Raw genomic sequence first — 19,819 nt, forward strand, 5'->3', positions numbered from 1 at the left:
AGGTGTTTGCTAATGTGCAGAGTAGTTACTGTGCAGGGATCTGGGCATATGTGGGTAAGTAAAAGATGCACTGTGCACCCAGGTCATTTATAATGTGGTGAGAAAGGCGGACCCGGCTTCATCAGGTCTCTTTCCCACAAGTTGTAAAGTGTGGACAATTAGAAAGTCCTTACCTGCGCTCCATGAGTTTTCATGGTTGCGTGGCAGGAAATTCCTATTTTTACTGATTTCATGGTTTGCCCATGGAACCGGTTTAGAAATGTTTGCTTGGCAGGCAGCCTAAAACTTAACACTGCCCACATATATTAAAAGATATATGACTGCTCAGGGAGAAATGATTCGGTGATTCGTATCTCCTGGACCCTTATTTTTATTAGACTGAGTTCACTGACTATTGATTCAACAAACTTTTGTTGAGCTTCTAATATTCACTGAGCATAGAGAGATGGCAAAGTCTGAGGTTGTTAATGGCAGTTTTGTGATAGGTCCCATAGCATTGTGTTATAGAAGGGGCAGGTACAAAATGGAGAGAGAAGAAATAGCCTAGGATGGAAAAAGTGATCTTTACAAAGCGTCATAAAAGATAAGTAGAAAATGGATGAATGAATAAGCAAATTACCACACAACTGAAATTAATGTCATTTGAATTGAGACTGTACTGTGGCTGCACTCTGGGACAAATTATCCTCAGAATGAGAAATGACTGCGTAACTGTGATAATGAAAGGTGTTTTCTTCTTTTGACTATAGTTAAACTTTCATTTAATTGTCTTCTGTTGACTCTAATTAAACTTACGTTTAATTCTTTCTTGTAAATAAAAACTATAAATAATCAAAAAATGTTTATTTGTCATTGACAGTTCAATATAAATCAAGTAAAATATTTAGTTATCCTACTGCACTATTATCAAAAGTTTTTCAATTTTTCCATAAAATAACCATTTCTAAATATATCATTTAATGGTCAAAACAAGTTCAACAAAAGATTTACAAATATGCAAAGACTGCGGTCCTTTAACTCTTGTCCCCACCAAAGCGAACATATAATTGTCAGTCCAAGAAAATCACAAACTCTTATTAGAAAAACGTGCCCCCAACAAGTGATGGGAACATTACTAATTCCTCAGACCTTCTTTGGCAGCATTACTTTTGATAAAAGTTCTCCAAATAAAATGTATATTTTTAGCAAATAGATGTTTTAATCTTGTCAAGATAATGTAAAGAAATGCCCTGAAAGATTAGTAAATTGGCTGCAATTACCAATATTAGTCCTTAAGATAATTTTGCTGAATAAAGAATTGGGGTTTTTTGGTTTTGTTTTTGTTGAGGTTCTTTTCTGCCACATTGGTTGGCTGATGCTTGTTAAGACAGTGCCTTGTCAGTCTTGCTAACTCAAGTGCTCACCCTCAATTCTTCTATAGCTGGATATTACCATCTTTAGCTGGGTTTTTTTCTTTTTAATCTTTAACTAGGCCTTTCAATGCATGCATTACCTTCCAGGATTCTTCTCTTTTTTGGACTTCTCTGCTACCCATGTGCTTCTTGGTGGGTTAGTTACCAACAAATACAGAGTCTGCTTCCCTTTGCAGCTCTACCCATTTGCATCAAAGACTAGATAACACTGGTTTGCTCCATTGCTATCATTTACCTGTACTAGGGTCCAGTTTAATACTGTTCCCTTGTGGCTGTTTTGAATTTCGTAAAAATACCTCCAACTGCATAAATACACAAGAACACATACAAAGGTATATTCGGTGACAATCACAAATAGCCTTTTCCTTCTTCTGGTTTCCTAAGAGAAACTACAGCACGAAAAGGAGGCCTCCATGGCTCTGGGGTCAGTAACTGAAGTCAGGTGGCCTATCTTCCCATACTGCTCCTTTTGTTACCCCCTTGCTGGCCTGAGGAACAGCAGGAAAATGACAATTTAAATAGATTTTTATTGCTGCCTTCCCCTAAACCCCACAAACTTCTTAGAAAAGGTAGCTCTTCTGTGGTCTAGGTAGGGGAGTGTGTTAACAGCAGTGCCTTTAGGTTGCCAGAGATAAAGCCATGCCACAATCCAGATTCAATTAATAGTTTCCTGAAAGAATCCAGATGTTGGCAACATGATGGTTTTCTTAAGAGGTGAGGGACAAGTCCTCCTCTTGAGCCAAGCCACTGTGACTCCTGGAGTGGAGCTGAGGCTGCAGTGTGACTCTCTTGAAGTGAGGGTTGGTTGGTTAGGAGAAACTACATTGAGAACAAAGAGGGTAGAAACTAGTCTAAATTGCCATAAAGCAACCCTGCCATAGCTTAGGTTCTCCTAGGTAGTAGGTTTCAGAAGGAAAATATGAGCTTGCAGGACATATGAGGTTCTGCTTATCCTGTGAGAGCTCTAGTAACTCTGGCAGTAACAGGAGCAAAGTAAATCTGGACAAATGCCAGGAGTTTAGATTAATCTGGCAGGGTACACTGGGCTTTCATGAGACATCAAGCAGCAAAGGTTGCAAGGTTTGCTCTCTTCGTGCTCAAGGTTTTGGCCATCCTGAAGGAGAATCATTTTGGCAAGGAGTACTGAGTAGTCTGCTGCACGCTTCTCTTGGGTCCAACTGCCACCACCTGTCAATCCACAGGGATGCCCAGCAGGTCACAGCTGACGTCCCATAGCCGCCTTGCTATTGTCTCATTACGAGCCTTGGCAGACACCCATGCCACATGGCAGTCACTGGAAGGGAAAGAGAGAGGCTTAATGCACAGGGTTAAGAATGGAGTCTGCTCTCTACCTGGGATAAGGAATATGACAGAAAAACAACCCAGGGATGACATGTCCTTTAGGCGCTTCACAGGGCCAGTGTTTGTGCTATCTCTTTGTTCTCCAATCTTTACTCCAGAGAAAATGTAATTACCCTTCTAGATCTCACTAGACCACCTCTGATCAGAGTGCTTTGTTTGATGTATAATCCTTATCACTTAGTCTTTATATTCCCCTTTGTAGCTATGGATTTAACTGTAATATCAGTGCCCACCTGACTCCTGTGTATGTCCATCTTGTTTAAATAGGGCTCTGAGGTCGATTCTACGGGACCTTGTATAGTGTCATGCGGCTGAGATCCTGCTATTTACATTGGTCACAGACGCTTGGAGTGGTTTAAAAAAATACTACTTATTTCTGGTCTATAACTGTTTTTAAACTCAAATAACACATACAGCCAGCTTCATAAACAATGAAAGAAGGAAAAGATGATAGCAGAGAAGAAATGGTAATGACAAGGTGCCAGGTGTTTCATGCACCTTCTCTTCATTGCTGCAATTCTATTTTTAGTCCCCATTACATGCAGGAGAGGGATTCCAACCCTGCGCTGCACAGAACACTTTCTCAAGGATAATTCTTTCACTCATTTTTGTACTGTCTGCATTTGGTACACAGCAGGTATTCAATTAAGGGCTTTTAAAAAAAATGATTGAGTAAATGGATCACAATATTTGAAATCGTGTGAGAAGCAGTTTTAAAAAGTATACTATTTTAAGAAAATTTCTTCCTAGACATTCTAAGCAAATTCTGAAGGTGAAAAGGAGAGTTGACAAGTCTGAAATAACCATGTGAAGCAAACTCTTAATACTATGGCAATTAAGACAGCGCTACTCAAAGTGTGGGCTGTGGACCAGCAGCAGGAGCATCATCTGGGAACTTGTTAGAAATGCCAATTCTCAGGCTCTACCCTAGACCCGCTGATTCAGAATCTCTGGGGTTGGGGCCCAGGAATCTATTTTCAATCAATTTTCCAAACTGTTCTTAAACATATGAAAGTTTTAGAAAAACCACTTAAAGATTTTTTTTTTTTAAAGATTGGCACCTGAGCTAACAACTGTTGCCAATCTTCTTTTTTTTCCCTGCTTTTTCTCCCCAAATCCCCCAAGTACATAGTTGTATATTTTATTTGTGAGTCCTTCTAGTTGTGGCATGTGGGATGCTGCCTCAGCATGGCCTGACGAGTGATGCCATGTCCACGCCCAGGATCCAAACGGGCGAAACCCTAGGCCGCCGAAGCAGAGCGCATGAGCTTATTAACCACTCGGCCACGGGGCCGGCCCTAAAGATATTTTTGCATTTAAAAAACAAGCCTTGTAAGTTAAGTACTTCTATTTAAGGCAACTCACCAGCACAACCAGCACAACCTGCCATTTCTGAGTGAAAAGACCATCACTGAGAACCAAAAGACTCTGTACAACTCTCTGGAAATGATTTGGCCTCTGTAAGCTTCTGCAGCCTCCATTGCACTATGCCTTATACTCTTGGTAGGTTTATGGTGAGGAACAAATGACACAATGGACATGAAAGCGCCTTGTAAGCTATGACGTGCTATAAAAATTATTCAAATATTACAGTAAAATCTTCTTAAGTATGGTTATGGCATTGGCACAGTCACGGGGCTGATATTTTCAGTGGGATTTTGGTAAGTATTAATCAGTATGGTAAAAGATTGTCTGACCAACTTCAAAACTTACTGCAAAGACACAGTAATCAAGACAGTGTGGTACTGGCATAAGGATGGACATACAAATAAATGGAATAGACTTAAAAGTGCAGAAATAAACCCTAAACTTTATGGTCAATTTATTTTTGATAAGGCAACTATTATGGACTTATCTGTGTCGCCCAAAATCCATATGTTGAAGCCCTAACCCTAAATGTGACCATACTTGGAGATAGGGCCTTTAAGGAGGTATTTCAGGTTAAATGAGGTCATAGGGTAGAGTCTTAATCCAATATGACTAGAGTCCCTATGAGAAGAAGAGGAGACACCAGGAGTGTTCGTGTTCATGCTCAGAGGAAAGGCCATGTGAGGACACAGCAAGAAGGCAGCTGTCTGCAAGACAGGAAGAGAGGCCTCACCAGAAACCAACCCAGCTGCCATCTCGATCTTAAACTGCCAGCTTCCAGAACTGTAAGAAAATAAATTTCTGTCACTTATGCCACCCAGACTGTGATATTCTGTTCTGGTAACCCAAGGCGGACTAATACAAGACAATTCGATGGGTGAAAGAGTAATCTTTTCAACGAAGGGTTCTGGGACAATTGGATATCCACATGCAAAAGAATGAAGTTGGACCCCTATGTCATACTTTAGCAAAAATGGATCATAGACCTAAAAGTAATGCTCAAACTATAAAACTGTTAGAAGAAAACAGCAATAAATCTTTGTGACCTTGGGTTAGGCAATGGTTTCTTAGATATGACACCAAAAGCACAAGTGACAAAAGAAAAAAACTGATCAATTAGACTTCATCAAAATTAAAAACTTTTGTGCTTCAAAGGACACCATGAAAAAAGTGAAAAGATAACCCACAGAATGGGAGAAAATATTTGCAAATCATATATCTGACAGCGACTTGTATCTAGACTATATAAAGAAGTATTACACTGAACAATAAAAAGACAATAATCCAATTTAAAAATGGGCAAAGGATTTGAATAGATATTTCTCCAACAAAGATATACAAGTGGACAATAAGCACATGAAAAGATGCTCAACATCATTAGCAGGAAAATGCAAATGAAAATCACAATTAGAACTACTGCATACCTACTAGGATAGCTAAAATCAAAGGACAAATGATAATGAGTGTTAACGAGGATGTGGAGAAATTGAAGCCCTCATACATTGCTTGTAGCAATGTAAAATGATGTAGCCACTTTGGAAAACAGTCCAGTATTTCCTCAACAGCTAAACATAGAGTTAACATATGATCCATAGTCCAGTGGAATTCCACTTATAGGTATGTCAAGACCCAAGAGAAACGTCCATACAAAATGTGTACATGAAAGTTCAGAGCAGCAGTATTCAAACAACCAAAAAGTGGAAACAATCCAAATGCCTATCAACTGATGAGTGGATAAATAAATGAATGCAGTATACCTATAAAATGAGATATTATTCGACAATAAAAAGGAATGAAGTACTGATACATGCTTTGGGAAGGATGAACCTTCAAGACATTGTGCTAAGTGAAAGACACCAGTCACAGAAGGCCAAATATATGATTCCATTTATATGAAATGTCCAGTATAGGCAAATCCATAGAGACAAAAAGTAGATTAGTGGTTTCAGGCAGAAAGAACAACCAGCACAAAGGTGTTAAGGCTTCAATCAAGACAGACTTTTATGTTAATTTCTTTTTTTTTGAGGAAGATGAGCCCTGATCTAATTACTGTCAATCCTCCTCTTTTTGCTGAGAAAGACTGGCCCTGAGCTAACATCCGTGCCCATCTTCCTCTACTTTATAGGTGGGACGCCTACCACAGCATGGCTTGCCAAGCGGTGCCATGTCCACACCCAGGATCTGAACTGGCGAACTCCGGGCTGCCAAAGCGGAACGTGCGAACTTAAGCGCTGCACCACTGGGCCAGCCCTATGTGTTAATTTCTTGATAGTGGTCTACATGGCTGCTATTGGATCATCAAAATGCTTAAAATTAAGAATCCATGGCACTGGAAAGCCTCTTCAAAAGTCAATTCATAATCACAGTTTTGAGGCTGACTTTCTTTAAACCACTCAATCAAAACCAAAAAAGGTTATTTCTTTTCTAAAATCTCCAAGGCAGAAGAATCCAGTCACTCTTGGAAAATCCTTCCAGTATACAAAACTAAATAATCTCTCTTCTTGCACTTCAGACCCACATTTCCAATGGTGTCCTACACATTTCTACTCACATGTCTTATGGCTGACACACTCAACATGTACAGAGCCAAGTTTATTACACAGTAGGCAACGTTACTCTTTGGTTGAACATCCATTCCACATTCTTTTGGCAATAGCAACCTGATTTCTTGCTGTGGAATTACCTCTTCTCTTTGGATACAGTTTGAAGAGCCCGTTAACCAAGTGTCTGCCTGTCCTCCGCTAGCCAAGGGCGTAGGGGTGAGGGGATGGAAGGTGGGGATCATGGGGAGGAAGGAAGTCCAATGCATCTTCCCTGGAGAGTGGATGGTGAGCAACAAAACAGACTGAAGATAGCTGGGTTCACACACTCCAGCAGCAGTGCCCCAGCCAGCTGACTGGCCACTTTGACTGTTCTAAGCCCGGCTCTTCAGTCTTCCCTTTGGACCTAAGAGTACCCCCATATTTTAATAAATTTCCTTCTTGCTTAAGTTAGCCAGAGTCCGTTTCTGCTGCTTTGGAATCAAAGAATCCTAAGTTATACATGTTATTTTTCCATGTCTGCTGTCTCAGTTAATGTCACCATAAATCTCCCAGTAACTCAGGCTTGAACCCAGGTCACCAAATCCTCCCCGGGGCCAGCCCCATGGCCGAGTGGTTAGGTTCGCGTGCTCCGCTGCAGGCGGCCCAGTGTTTCGTCAGTTCGAATCCTGGGCGCGGACATGGCACTGCTCATCGAGCCACGCTGAGGTGGCGTCCCACATGCCACAACTGGAGGGACCCACAGCTAAGAATGTACAACTATGTACCTGGGGGCTTTGGGGAGAAAAAGGAAAAAAAATAAAATCTTAAAAAAAAAGAAATCCTCCCCAATTCCCTCACTCAACTGGTCATCAAGTGGTAAAAATTCTGCCTCTTCAGGGCCTCTCTCACTTAACCATTCTTTTCATTCCAGTTGTCATTATCCTAAATCAGGAACTCACGATCTCTCACTTGGGGTGCATTCATTAGACAAAGTCACCAGGGATGTTGTTCTAAAGCACAGACCAGACTATGTCTCTCTCTGTCGAAAGAACTTCTGTGGCTCCTCTCTAAGTCTGGCATTATAGCCTTTCATGATCTGACCATCTACCTTTCATTCCAATCTTAATTCATTTACAGCTCTTTCTCTAAAATTTCAGGTTATTTCCACAAAATCTTGAAGGTGGAGGTAAAAACATGTTAAAATTTTGATCTTATGTGAATATCTTGGATTTGCTTCAAAATAATATGGAACAGGAAAGGGTAGTAGATGGGGGAGAGGCAAGACTGGCATGAGTTAATGGTTGTTGAGGCTGGATTATGGGTATATGGGGATTCAACATGCTATTTTGTCTACTCGTGTATATTCAGACCTCTCTATAATAAGGAGTTTTAAAAGTCTTCATTTATTCAAGAAGGGAGTCTATCGATGCTACATCAGTCCTAAAGACAATAGACAAATACAGATTCAAATTCTTTTGAATATAAAAAAATAAAACTAGGAGTCCAAAAAGGAAGAAAGAAAACTGGACTAACGTAAAAAAATGTAGGAAGAAAAGAAACAACTAGAAAGCATGATCATGATTATAAAAGATGGCATTAATAAAATCTAGCAGTTACCACCAAAAAAAGCGAATGGGCCAGATTCCCCTCTCAAAAGGTAAAAACCCTAGAGTCAAAAGACAAAAGCTATGCTGCACAATGTACTTTTCCATAAGGGTACCCTGCACCAGACAAATCCAAATTGCTTTCTTCGGGCAATAAAATTCCATCTTCAAAAGCAGACACATTCATACCTGAAATGATTCCCACTTAGACTCTCAAGACCTTCCGTTAAAGCACAGTACAGGCTGGTCTGGGCTCCCTGCTGAGGGGTCTTGATGAAGAAGGAGAAAAGCCGCCACATCCACCTCATGACAGACGAGTGCCGAACCAATTCAGAGTTGACTGTGCCGGGGTGTACAGAATACGTCGTAACGCTGGAGCCTGATGGGAGTGCCATATAGAGAGGGGAAGACAGGACGTGATGTTGCCGAAAGGTCGAAGACAGCAGAGGCGTGAATAAACACTTGACCCCACGTGGACTCCCTTCCCACGGTCGTATCACAAGCACTCTTCACAGTAATTCATACTTCCATTTCACAGATTAAGGTTCAGAGAGGCTATTAACTGTTAGGGAGCAGCAGAGCCAGAACCTGAAGGCAAGAGCCAGATCTCTCAGCAGCAAGTGACATTTTGACCACTCTCTTCTTAAAGCTGCCTTTTCATTGGCTTCCATGACCCCACATCTTTTCTGGTTTTCCTAACCTTTCTGGATGATTCCTCTCAGTCTCCTGGACCAATTCACCATCTTCTACCCAAACTTTAAACACTGGAGTTCTCATGGCTCACTAAATTCCCTCTCTATAACTTTATAGCATTCACATTTTTATCTATGGTCCAAACCACTCCTTTGAACTCTTGGCTGAGTATGAGAGGCAGTATAATGTGGTGAAGGGCATGGACTTTGTCGTCAGACTGCCCAGTTTCAAATCCCAGCTCTACCACTCATTAGCTGTGTGAACTTGGACAAGCTCCTTATGTTGTGACTGCTTCTTCATCTGTAAAATGGGCATAATCATAATACCTCCACCTCACAGGGTTTTTCTGAGGATTAAATGAGTTCATATGTAAAAGAGCTTAGAATAGTGTCTGTTGCATGGGGAGTGCTAAATGACTCTTAACGCATGTACTATTTCAGGTCCCCAATTCTTTACTGGAAACCTTGGGGCCAGAAATGTTTCCAAAGTTTTTTCTGATTTTATAATGGTAAAATGATACATATGCATATACTGTCTATTACCTACTCTCCCTAGTACAGGTGAGGTTTTGCTGCCAAATCAGTTTTGGTGTCAAGCTTATGAGAAAATGGAATTTTCAGGCCTTTCTGGATTTCACAATTGCAGAAAAAGGACTGTGGACTTGTATTATTTTTAACTTGACATCTACTCTAAATGACCCATAGTAATGCAGACTCAGAGGTCCAAATCTGGCTTCACACTTTTAAGGCCAAACCTGGTTCTTGCAGTGTTTCCTACACTCCCAACCAGGCAGGCACATGGGAGCAGTTCTTAAAGATCCCCCACCTCACCATGCATATTCAGTTGACAAAGCCTGTGGTTTTCCCATCCTAAATACCCCACAGGAATGTCCACTATCCTCCATCTCCACCACCCTAGTCCAAGCTACCCTCATTTCTCACCTTGACTACAGAAATCACTGCTGCATCCACTCCTGCTCCCATTTTAAAAAGGCCTTCATTTTCAAGGTTTTCTGTTGCTCTTAGACTAAGCACTAAAATCCTTACTGTGGCCTTTAAGGATTTTGCGTCTACCCTGCCGGTCTCAGCTCAGCCCTCAAGTCCTCTTACTTTCTACATGCTAACCATAACAGCCTTCTTTCAGTTTCTCAAACCAAACCCAGACCTTCGTGCGTTCTCTTCTTTCTGCCTAGACTGTTCGTCAGCCCTTCAGCTGCCTCACCCAAACCACACTGCAACCTGTTTAATTTCTGTCATCCTGCAAGGGCTTAGCTTGCAACTCACTTTCTCAGAAAAGTCTTCCCTGATCCCTCAGACTGAATAAGGTCCCCCCTCAAATCCATTATAGGTCCCGGTACGTCCCCTTTCTAGCGTTTATCACAATTATAATTAAACAACAACAACAAAAAGGAAACAATCTAGATGTTGTTAAGGAGTTGGATAAGTACAGTAAGGCACATCCATACAATGAAATACAATGCAGCCAACAAAAGGAATGGGGTGAATCTCTATGCACTACATTGAAAGATCTCCAGCATATTGTGTTGGAATTCCAGTTCCTTATGTAAGATATATACACATGTAAATGCATAAGAAAAGGATTGGAAAGGTGCATATTGAGTTGTTGATGGTGGTTTCTTGAGGGGCGAACAGTAGGAGGTAGAGAGATGGGAAAAAGTGAAGGGAGTTTTTCACCTTTAACTCTATACACTTGCACATTGTTTGAACTTTTTACAATGAGAATTATTCATGTATTACTAGACTGACTTTACACGTGAAAGTTGCATAAGTACTTGTTAATTGTCTCTCTCCTCCACTGGATGTAAACCAAATCAAGGAACAGACTGTCTTGTAACCACTCCACCCCCAGGACCCTAACCCAGGGCATAGAACAGCACTGAATACACGTCTGTTGAATGAATGACTTTTCTGCCATGCCCAGGATTCCTTCATTGCACCATAGCTGTTTCTCACCTAATCCTCAGATCTATCAGGCTTTCTCACTTGTGTATCCTCTGGTTTTATCCAAGCCTCACAGCCGGGCCCATCTCTCCACCTCCAGGCCCCCCTAGCTTCCTGACGAACCTTTACGATAGTTTTCACCATCCAGTTGCCCTGATCCATCCTGAGCTGATAAAGGATGTCAAGCCTTGGGAATAGACTGGGCATATGAACTGAGCTGACCACCAGCTTCCTTCTTCCCCGTCTCACAGCTGTCCATGTGGTTTGACGATTCTGTTCCAAAATGGGGTTCCCATGTCTGATTCCTTGAGCCTGAATTCTGCCTGCCTCAACTCCTAAGCAACTCCAATTGTCCACTTTGGATTTCCTTTGTCTTTATTGGAATTCCAGAGTAGACGGTGCTAAGAACCTCTGTTTAATTGTGACTGGAGACTCCCCTCCTCAGGCATACATTTCCTTCTATTTGACCATCTGTTAGTAGGGAGACCCGCCTCCACAGTCCCAGCACCTGTTGTATCTAACTCTATCTAATTGTATCTAGTGCCAGTTTAGGTCCCTCCCTTCTACCTAGTCTCATTATGAGTAGAAACCCTTGACTCACTCATGAGGCCTGAATTAATCACAACAATAACCTGTGAAGTAGTCCCATTTTACATATGTGGAAATAAATCTTGAAAAGTTAAGTAACTTGTTGCAGGTCCCACAGCCACTAGGTGGTAAAGCCAAGCCTTCAGACTCAAAGTCAGAATCCCCCTATCCCCGGCCAGCCACCTCCACCATGCAGTTGTGGGCTGCTTACGAAAACTATACCCAATTATAATCATGGAAGAAGGTCCTGTCCAGGGGAGAGGCTCTACTCCTGTAGATTTCAGCTACTTCCCACTGACTCATGTCTCCATACTCATTTCTTCCAAGCCTACCTTTCAGCCTCCGGGCCAGTTCGCGGGTGAAGAGAATGTTGGCTAACTTGCTGTGACAATAGGCCAGACCTGCACTGTAGAATTTCTCCCCTTGCAGGTTATGGAAATGGATCCTGCCCAGGTGATGTGCAAAGGAAGACACATTCACTATCCTTGATGGGGCGGATTCCTTCAGCTTCTCTAATAGCAGAAGGGTCAGGAGGAAGTGACCTAGGAGAAAAGCTAGAATTAACAGGGTTCAGGACCAGTGCGAGGGTGAAGGGAGTAGTCGTAGCAGGCTCAGCTATGGGAGGCAGAGAACTCAGGAATAAGGCTTTTTGCCTCATTAATTCGTTATCACCTACAGAACAAATTCAGTGAGGGTTGAGAGAAGTAGGAACAGCCAAAGACATGAGACATCTTTCTATGAAGTGGGTCTGGATTACATGAATATGAATATGAAGACCCATCTCATTCCAACTTTGATTAATATCACTCTTTAAGAGCAGGTGGCCTTAACCTCATGCTGGCCACAAGGATCACCACAAAGAAAGCAACACAACCCCCAATCCAAATAGGCTGTTCAAAAATGCCCCAAGGTAAATTGAATCTAAAAACACAACTTGAATCTGGAGCACAGATTACAAAGTGGGTGGAACCTCAAGTGGGCTTCAGGTTTATTCCCCAGCTTTCAGGCAGGACCATACTATTTATTATTTACTTAAGGTCTGTTACGGCCTAGAGGTCCAATCACACGACAAAGAAGACTCAATCTGATCCCTAAGTTGTCCAAGGAGAACTTAGGTTCCCTCTAGCTCCATGATGAGACCAGATTTCTTACCTAAGTGGTTGACTCCCATGTGCATCTCAAAGCCATCCGCTGTCTTGGAGTAGGGACACATCATCACTCCCGCGTTGTTGATCAAAATGTGGAGATGCTTTTCCTCTGCAGGGAAGAGGAGGTGGGAGTGTGGGAGTGGCCAGCCACTGCTGTTACAGCTTAGAAATCTGCCCCACGCCCAGGCTTTGAAAATGGGTATGTAGGACTTGAATCTTTCCTCCAGTTTCCCTTTGTGCTGATTTTGTATTATTTTTCATTGTAAGATTTTAATTGAATCCTACATACTTTTACAACAGGGCAAAATTCCATCTTATACTAACAAATGGCCTTTCCAACCTTTCCAACTCAGGAGCTACTCACTCTCTGCTCCTGGGGAGTGTTCCATTCACCTCTCCTAACAGAAAGATTTCCCAAGCTGAATGGGAAGCTTCCAAAGCAAGAGAAAAAAGGATGTTCTCTATGTCCCTCTGCCACTGGGAGTCAGGCCCAAAAAGAAATACTGGTTTCACCTCTTTGTTGCATCTGCCAACTTTCTCTCATCATTTATTTTCTCATGTAGTTTGTAATTTCTGACTATAGGCTCATACCAGTGGAAGCCGTTTTCCTGGGGAGGCCTAGATCCCTGGGTTATGAGGGGATATGCCTACAGTGCTCTTGGCTTTGCTTCCCATGTGATACTATAGGGGTTTATCTTAATTTCTCAGCTCAAGATTCTTGCATGATTTGGTGGTGGAAATGAATTCCTTCCATAGACAATGCCAGCTTGAGGTTCTAATTTCTTGCAGATGATCCATCCATGTCCTAAGGAGACGGTAAGCTTCTTTGTCATGTCCCTGTGCTGGTGGCCTGAGTCTTTTTAAGCCCCTGTACCCCGGACCAGATGGTCTTTTATGAATCCCAACCTTATGTGAAGGCTCAGACACAGCTCCCAGCTCTCAAGGGCCAGAGGCCTCACCTCCTATCCCTGTAGGGTATTTAGACTCCAGACTCTAAAGCCTACATTGAGTTCTGATATTCTTGTGAGATTTCTGGCTTTAGTTCCTACATGCTATGAGTTTTTTTTTTATTTTAGAATTTTCTTTTTTTAAAGATTGGCACCTGAGCTAACATCTGTTGCCAATCTTTTTTTTTCTTCTTCTCCCCAAAGCCCCCCCAGTACATAGTTGTATATTCTAGTTGTGAGTGCCTCTGGTTGTGCTATGTAGGACACTGCCTCAGCGTGGCCTGATGAGCAGTGCCATGTCCATGCCCAGGATCCGAACCAGTGAAACCCTGGGCCACTGAAGAGGAGCGCACAGACTTACCCACTCAGCCAGGGGGACAGCGCGCTGCTATGAGTTTTTGAATTCACTTTTTGTTTCTGCCTCTTGAAGACTTCCCTTTTTTACTAATGAGTTCAGCTATGAATCAGAAGTTTTTGGTTATATTTTGTCTAGCATTTCTATGTATTAGAGAGGGAGCGGGATCTTCTCCCTTTAGGTAAGCCTGCCATGTTGATTGCAAGACCTTCAACAGAGTCTCTGGTTCTACACTTACCTGCTAGGAAGCCCTTAGCAAAGGCTCGAATAGATTTAGTATCAGCCAAGTCCAGTTTCTTCACCAACACCTCTTGGTTCCCTGTCACGGTCTGGATCTCTCTGGCCACCAATTCCCCTTTCTGTACATCCCGGCAAGCTAAATATACGCGGGCTCCTGTCAACCAACATATAAAAGAGAGAAACTTTCAGCTGTTTTTGAGTGGAAATTACAGGCTAGTATTGATGTTGAATGTTATTTTCTATGGTTTTTTTTAAAAAAGGAATTTTACCCCTACTTCAAAACAAAGGTATCTGATGAGCAAATCAGGAAAGAAAAATAAACCAATAATATTCATTAAGTGTCTATTATATGTTGAGCATTGTACTAGGTTCAGACCAGCAAATCAATGGGGCATTGGAATGTTCTTGAATTCCAAGACTGGGAAGAAATAATGAGAACGGTCATCATTGTGAGGGGTAAAATGACAATGGCAGGAGGGAATCAGAAACACATTAACTTGCCTCTTTGAGCCAGCTCTTTGGCTGTCTCCTTCCCAATGCCTGTGTTGGCTCCAGTGACCACAGCTACCTTCCCAAGAAGCTGGACGGTTGATGTACACACCCCACTGGACAGCATTTTCCTGCAGACAAGGAAAGTGCATCAGTTCTTCGTTCTCTTTGTCTCAGCAGAAGTTCCCGCAAGCCCTGCTGTCTTTAGACCCCAAGGCTGAGGTCTGCTTTGGTTCCTTCTCCTGCCGTCCTTTTAAAGATTTAAGGAAAGTTGGAGGAAAGAAAACAAAAAATTTCTGCGCTTGTTCAAGGTTTTCTTGCTCAAAAGTTTTCTGCTCCTGCTTAGGGACGAAAGTGATTCTACTACAATCACTTGGAGCTGCTCCCTGCAGCACAAGAACTGGATGAATATTTGATCAGCCAAGCTCCTGGCTTCAGCTTGAGCTCTTCCATAGGCTCAAGAAATCACAAGACTCAGCCTAGAAGAAGAAAGAGCTGGTCTACTTATGTCAATCTGTCCATAACTGGCACTTTATGGCCCTGATAAACAGTTAATCCAATACGGAAAGTTAAAATTATTAAAGTTTGTCAACCTGGAACAAAAAACCCAGAAAAACACACACACACACACACATAGCTAAAAACAAGACAAAGATGAAACCGGTAAACAGTTAGCCATTGATGATTAGGTAGCTAGTAACTAAAATTTGTTTTGCAATTACTAATTATAGCTTTTAGTTGTTCACCCGCCCACTGTTAACTGTGGTGCTTAGGCAATATGCTATCCAACTCCCACCAGGACCCCATAGATAACATCTCCCTGGCACCTAGGTCCCCATGATAATACATGTTTTTCAGGAATTAGCATCCCCTTGTCCAGTTCAGGCCTGTTGAGACCACCAACCCCTCAACTGGGCCCACAAAGGTGCCCAATAAGTGACCTTTGTGATGTCAAGAGGCTAAAAACTCCACCCTCAGATCATGCTAACACCACCTTGCTCCCCGACCCCATAAATATCCCTGAGTCCCCATTTTCGAGGAGGCAGATTTGAAACTTGTTATCCCGCTTCCTCACTTGGCTGCCTTGTGATTAAAACCCTCTCTCTGCTGCAGTCTCGTCCTTTCGGTGATTGGCTTTCTGGGCAAGGGGCAAAACCCACCCTGGTCCAATAACAAAGAAAAGACGTGAATAAGTACAAAGGGAGCTGAGATGCAAGTCCTGGCTTAATTAATTAGAGTCCTTGCTCCTAAGCACTGTATGATCCTGCTTTTCCAAAGGAATGAATACACAAACAGGTATTAGCCGGCCTCAGATTGTTCTTTTCCCTGCAAATCTTGGGAACCAATTTAAAAGAATCTGTTAACCAGGGATGCACTTTTAAAGGACATTTCTGCCTTTTTCATTGAACTTGGAATTGCAAGATACACACTCCTAGCCACTACAGCTACTTGCTTAGTGCAAACAGGCCAATAACGAAGCAAGCTAACTCCTGGTGCCCACCAACCGCTATCTTTCTCCTCAGAGAACACGCCACCCTGCTCAGTTTCCCACATCCCTTCAGCTTTAGCTCCAGGAGCAACAACACATCAGAACCTCTGCTCAGCTCTTTCTTCTTCACCAGCAGAAATGAAAGAGACCATCAACTAGGAAACTGCAGCTCTGGCCTAGCCCCCATGACCTAACTATGTGGTTGAGGATATGACCCTTGGAGTATAATCTTCCTCAGAAAAATCTTGCTGAGGTATGAGCACTATTTTCAGTTCAGGTTCAACTTTTCATTGAGATTCTATGTGGATAAGAGAATCTTACCCACAATGAAGAATATAGAACTATGTACCGGGGGGCTTTGGGGAGAAAAAGGAAAAAAAATGAAATCTTAAAAAAAAAAAAGAGAATCTTGTGGTGGAAAGTGATAAAAGGCAGTGTTTTCATTTGAATATGAATACCCATGTTGGCCTAGAGGTGGGAGCACTGGGTTTTCAGAGGGGAGGAAAAATACAACTGGAAGAGGGGCATGAGGGAGGTGGGGTAGGAGAAAAGAAGCAGTGAATATGGTAACAAATTGCAGAGTGTGATCTAGCGTGCCTTCAACCTCGTGTCCCCACCCCCGACCTCCTCACCTCCTCCACCCAGAGGAAGGAGTGTGTCTCTTCAGCCACTGGTCCACCGTCACTACTGGTGACTTAGCCAGAACCAATCAGCAGGCTGCCTGTTATACAACTGGCCGCTGATTGCCTGGGCACTCAGCCAGCCATTGGCTGGTGTGTCACCTGGTCAAGAGACCACTACTCCCAACCTCTTCGCCCCACCCTCAAACCCCATGACAGATTTCCCAGATACTCCTGCTCCGAAGCTGGATAAGGCTCCTGATGAAACCGTTCCATTGCTCTCCTTTGCAACATCTTCGCTGAGAATGAGCGAATCTAATAGCAACAAGAGAGTGAGCAATGGGGATGCAGATGTCACGATTCCCATCGAGGGGCAGTGTCAGAATCAAAACTTCAAATCGCTCCATTGTGCTTTAAAGGATAGAAGCAAGAAGCTAGATAGGGCTGGCTCAAGGCGCGGGAGCTAAGGGGAAAACTGTCTTGAGGGCCACATCCCATTTTACAGTCGAAACCCCCAAAGCTGTAAACTTAAGCACTTGAGGTATCCTGCAATCGGGGTTCCCTGGAGGCGGAAGCAAGGGCAGCTTAGACGAAGAAAGGGGCCACAAGAAACAAAGCACGGTGCCCCGGACTGCGGCCCCTTCCCAGACCTGGGGTCTCCCGGTCTCGCCCTCTCCCCATCCAGGGCATCTGGACCTACGCCGACCAACCGAACTCCCAAGTCTCCGCCTACTTGGAGCCCTCCAGGGAGTTTTCCTTTTCCTTCTTTTGAAGAACAGAGCTTCGGGGAGGATTAATGTCTCCCCCGAATACTTCTCAAGAGAAGGCAATACATTAGCACAGACCTGATTTGGGGTGCAGCGATGTAGAGGAGAAGGGGGAGAAAGAAGAGCAGGAGCAGGACCCCAATCATCTCGCCAGGCGACAGGTACAGCTGCAAGAGCAGAGCGAGACGCCCCAGCGGTGCTGACCGACTGGGGCTTTTGCGCCCAGACACGCCGTAGTAAAGGACGGCTGCCTGGAGCAAAGCCGTGTGGGAAATGTAGTCCAAAGCCCTGCGAGAGCTACCAGGCAGGGAGCGCGCTGTTGCCAGGCCCCGAGAGAAGCTGAACCATGCACCAGACACGCAACAGATCCCACACTCTCTGGGGTCTAGGGCCTTTGGGATCATCCAATCAGCTCTCCCACAGCCCTTCTGGCCACCAGGGTTCTGGTGACAGCTCCCCTGTCCGCTATCTCCCCGTATCAAGTCCAGACCCTGGTTCAGTTTTCCCCAATCGTGGTTAGGGAGTTACCGCATTGTTTCTCCTGGAGATCAAATACTGGCGTCTGGAAAATGTTCGAAGGCCAATTACACAGGAGAGGAGCGGTTGGAGTCTGACAGTTGGTAAGGGAGGGTGAGGTGGGAATCTTTCCTCTTTCGGAATTCCGTCCTCCAATCTAGCGGAAGTGGTCAGTCCCTGAAGCCATTCCCAGTGATTCTCTCACTTTATTGTGTCTATTTTGAATTACAATGGTGACTATCATAATTTTCCTGGTGTTTGAGTGTTAATTGAAAATAGAATATAGTTTTCTTGATGACTTAGGTGAGTTAAACTCCCAAGGTAGCAATGAATTTCTCAGATTAGCACAGTTGGTTTTGCCTACTCGTGAAAGTATTTAATCCTGTCTTGAATCAAGGGCACGAAAATTCTCTGGCAACAAGCAGGTTCCCTGTTCAAGCATTCCTTTCAGCTTTGCCATCTGAGTTTCCAGGGGGTGAAGGTGGGGCATGTTTTAACAACCCAATATCTGTGTGTGATTCCTGACTGCACACAGTAATGTATTCTGGTTCTTCCGGATAATTCATTTCCATTGGATTGAAAGACACATGTTTCAAGCTCAGTTTGAACTAATGTATTTTATAGCAATTGGAGAGAAGAGGATTTTCTTCACACAATGCAAATTCCTACTGATTTAACACTAGATTATCTAACAATCATCAGATTTTGTCACATGCTCATTATTGTTTTACCTAATATTTGCATAGGGTTTTATACCTTTATTCAAAGCCTTTATTTGTTCACTCATTCATTTGACAAATGTATATGGTATTCCTACAATGCACTAGGTACTGTGCTGCGGTCCAGCAGGGAGCCAGGCAGAAATGACCTGTGCTCTCTCAGAGCTCATGGCCTGTAAGAGAAGAACTTAAACAAGTGATCACTGTGAATCAATCGTGGTGAGGGTTATGATGGAAAATAGAGAAACCTTTGGGAGGTCATAGCAGGTGGCCCCTCCTGGTCTGGAGATCAGGAAAGGCTTCTTGGAGGAAATAACATTTGAGCTGAGGCCTGAGGGCAGGTCAGAAGTTAGTGGGCCAGCAACATACAGGCAAGAGTGTTCTGGGCAGAGGGAAGAGCCCACTTGAGGGCTCAGAGTCAGAGAGATCAGAGGGTGCTAAAACAACGGAAAACAGTGGTCTAGCTGAGGCATAGGGGCTAGAGGGAAAGTCAGAAATGGCAATAACAGCCACTGCTTATGTAGTGCTTATTATGCACCAGGCCCTGTCCAAGTGCTTTATATATTTTTACTAGCTTAATTCCCATAACAACTCTATAAGGTAGGTACTATCATTTTCCCTCTTTTACAGACAAGGAAACTGAGGCAACAGCAAGGTTAAATAAGTTAGCCCAAGCCACGGCAGCAGAGCTGGGATTCAAACTTAAGCAGGCGGTATCCAGGGTCTGTGCCCTTAACTACTGAATCATGGTGCCAAAACATAAGGCTAGGGATCTTCTCCCCATATGTATGCACGTTTGCATATCCACACAAAATCTGCATGCAGTTTCATCCATAGAACTCAAATTGAAAACCATTGGTTAAATCCAATAACTGAAGATGCGTAAGCAGACGAATCGTTTAGAGAGGCGGTAACAGAAAGCAGAGGGGAGGGTCTTGAGGAGCATACCATTATGAGATAGACAGAGGGAGGCGAGCCTGGAAATGGACGGTGAGACAGCAGACAGAGAGATTGGAGGC

At 43.3% G+C, this 19,819-nt stretch overlaps 1 protein-coding gene across 2 annotated transcripts; it reads right to left on the reverse strand.

Annotated features, from left to right (window-relative positions):
- Positions 1-828: 828 nt before the first annotated feature.
- RDH11 (retinol dehydrogenase 11) lies at positions 829-18,220 on the reverse strand. Of its 2 annotated transcripts, none has more exons than XM_014735661.3 (7): positions 18,094-18,220; positions 14,702-14,820; positions 14,199-14,354; positions 12,663-12,767; positions 11,843-12,052; positions 8,458-8,647; positions 829-2,706 (listed from the first exon to the last, which is right to left on the reverse strand). In XM_014735661.3, the coding sequence occupies exons 1-7, from the start codon at positions 18,096-18,098 to the stop codon at positions 2,604-2,606; spliced, it is 888 nt and encodes a 295-aa protein (XP_014591147.1). In that variant the 5' UTR covers positions 18,099-18,220; the 3' UTR covers positions 829-2,603. The 2 variants fall into 2 exon arrangements, with proteins under 2 accessions (XP_014591147.1, XP_001494622.5); XM_001494572.6 differs by having other exon boundaries at positions 17,644-18,184.
- Positions 18,221-19,819: the final 1,599 nt, after the last annotated feature.

This window comes from Equus caballus, chromosome 24 (assembly GCF_041296265.1).
Source record: "Equus caballus isolate H_3958 breed thoroughbred chromosome 24, TB-T2T, whole genome shotgun sequence".
Classification (NCBI taxonomy): domain Eukaryota; kingdom Metazoa; phylum Chordata; class Mammalia; order Perissodactyla; family Equidae; genus Equus; species Equus caballus.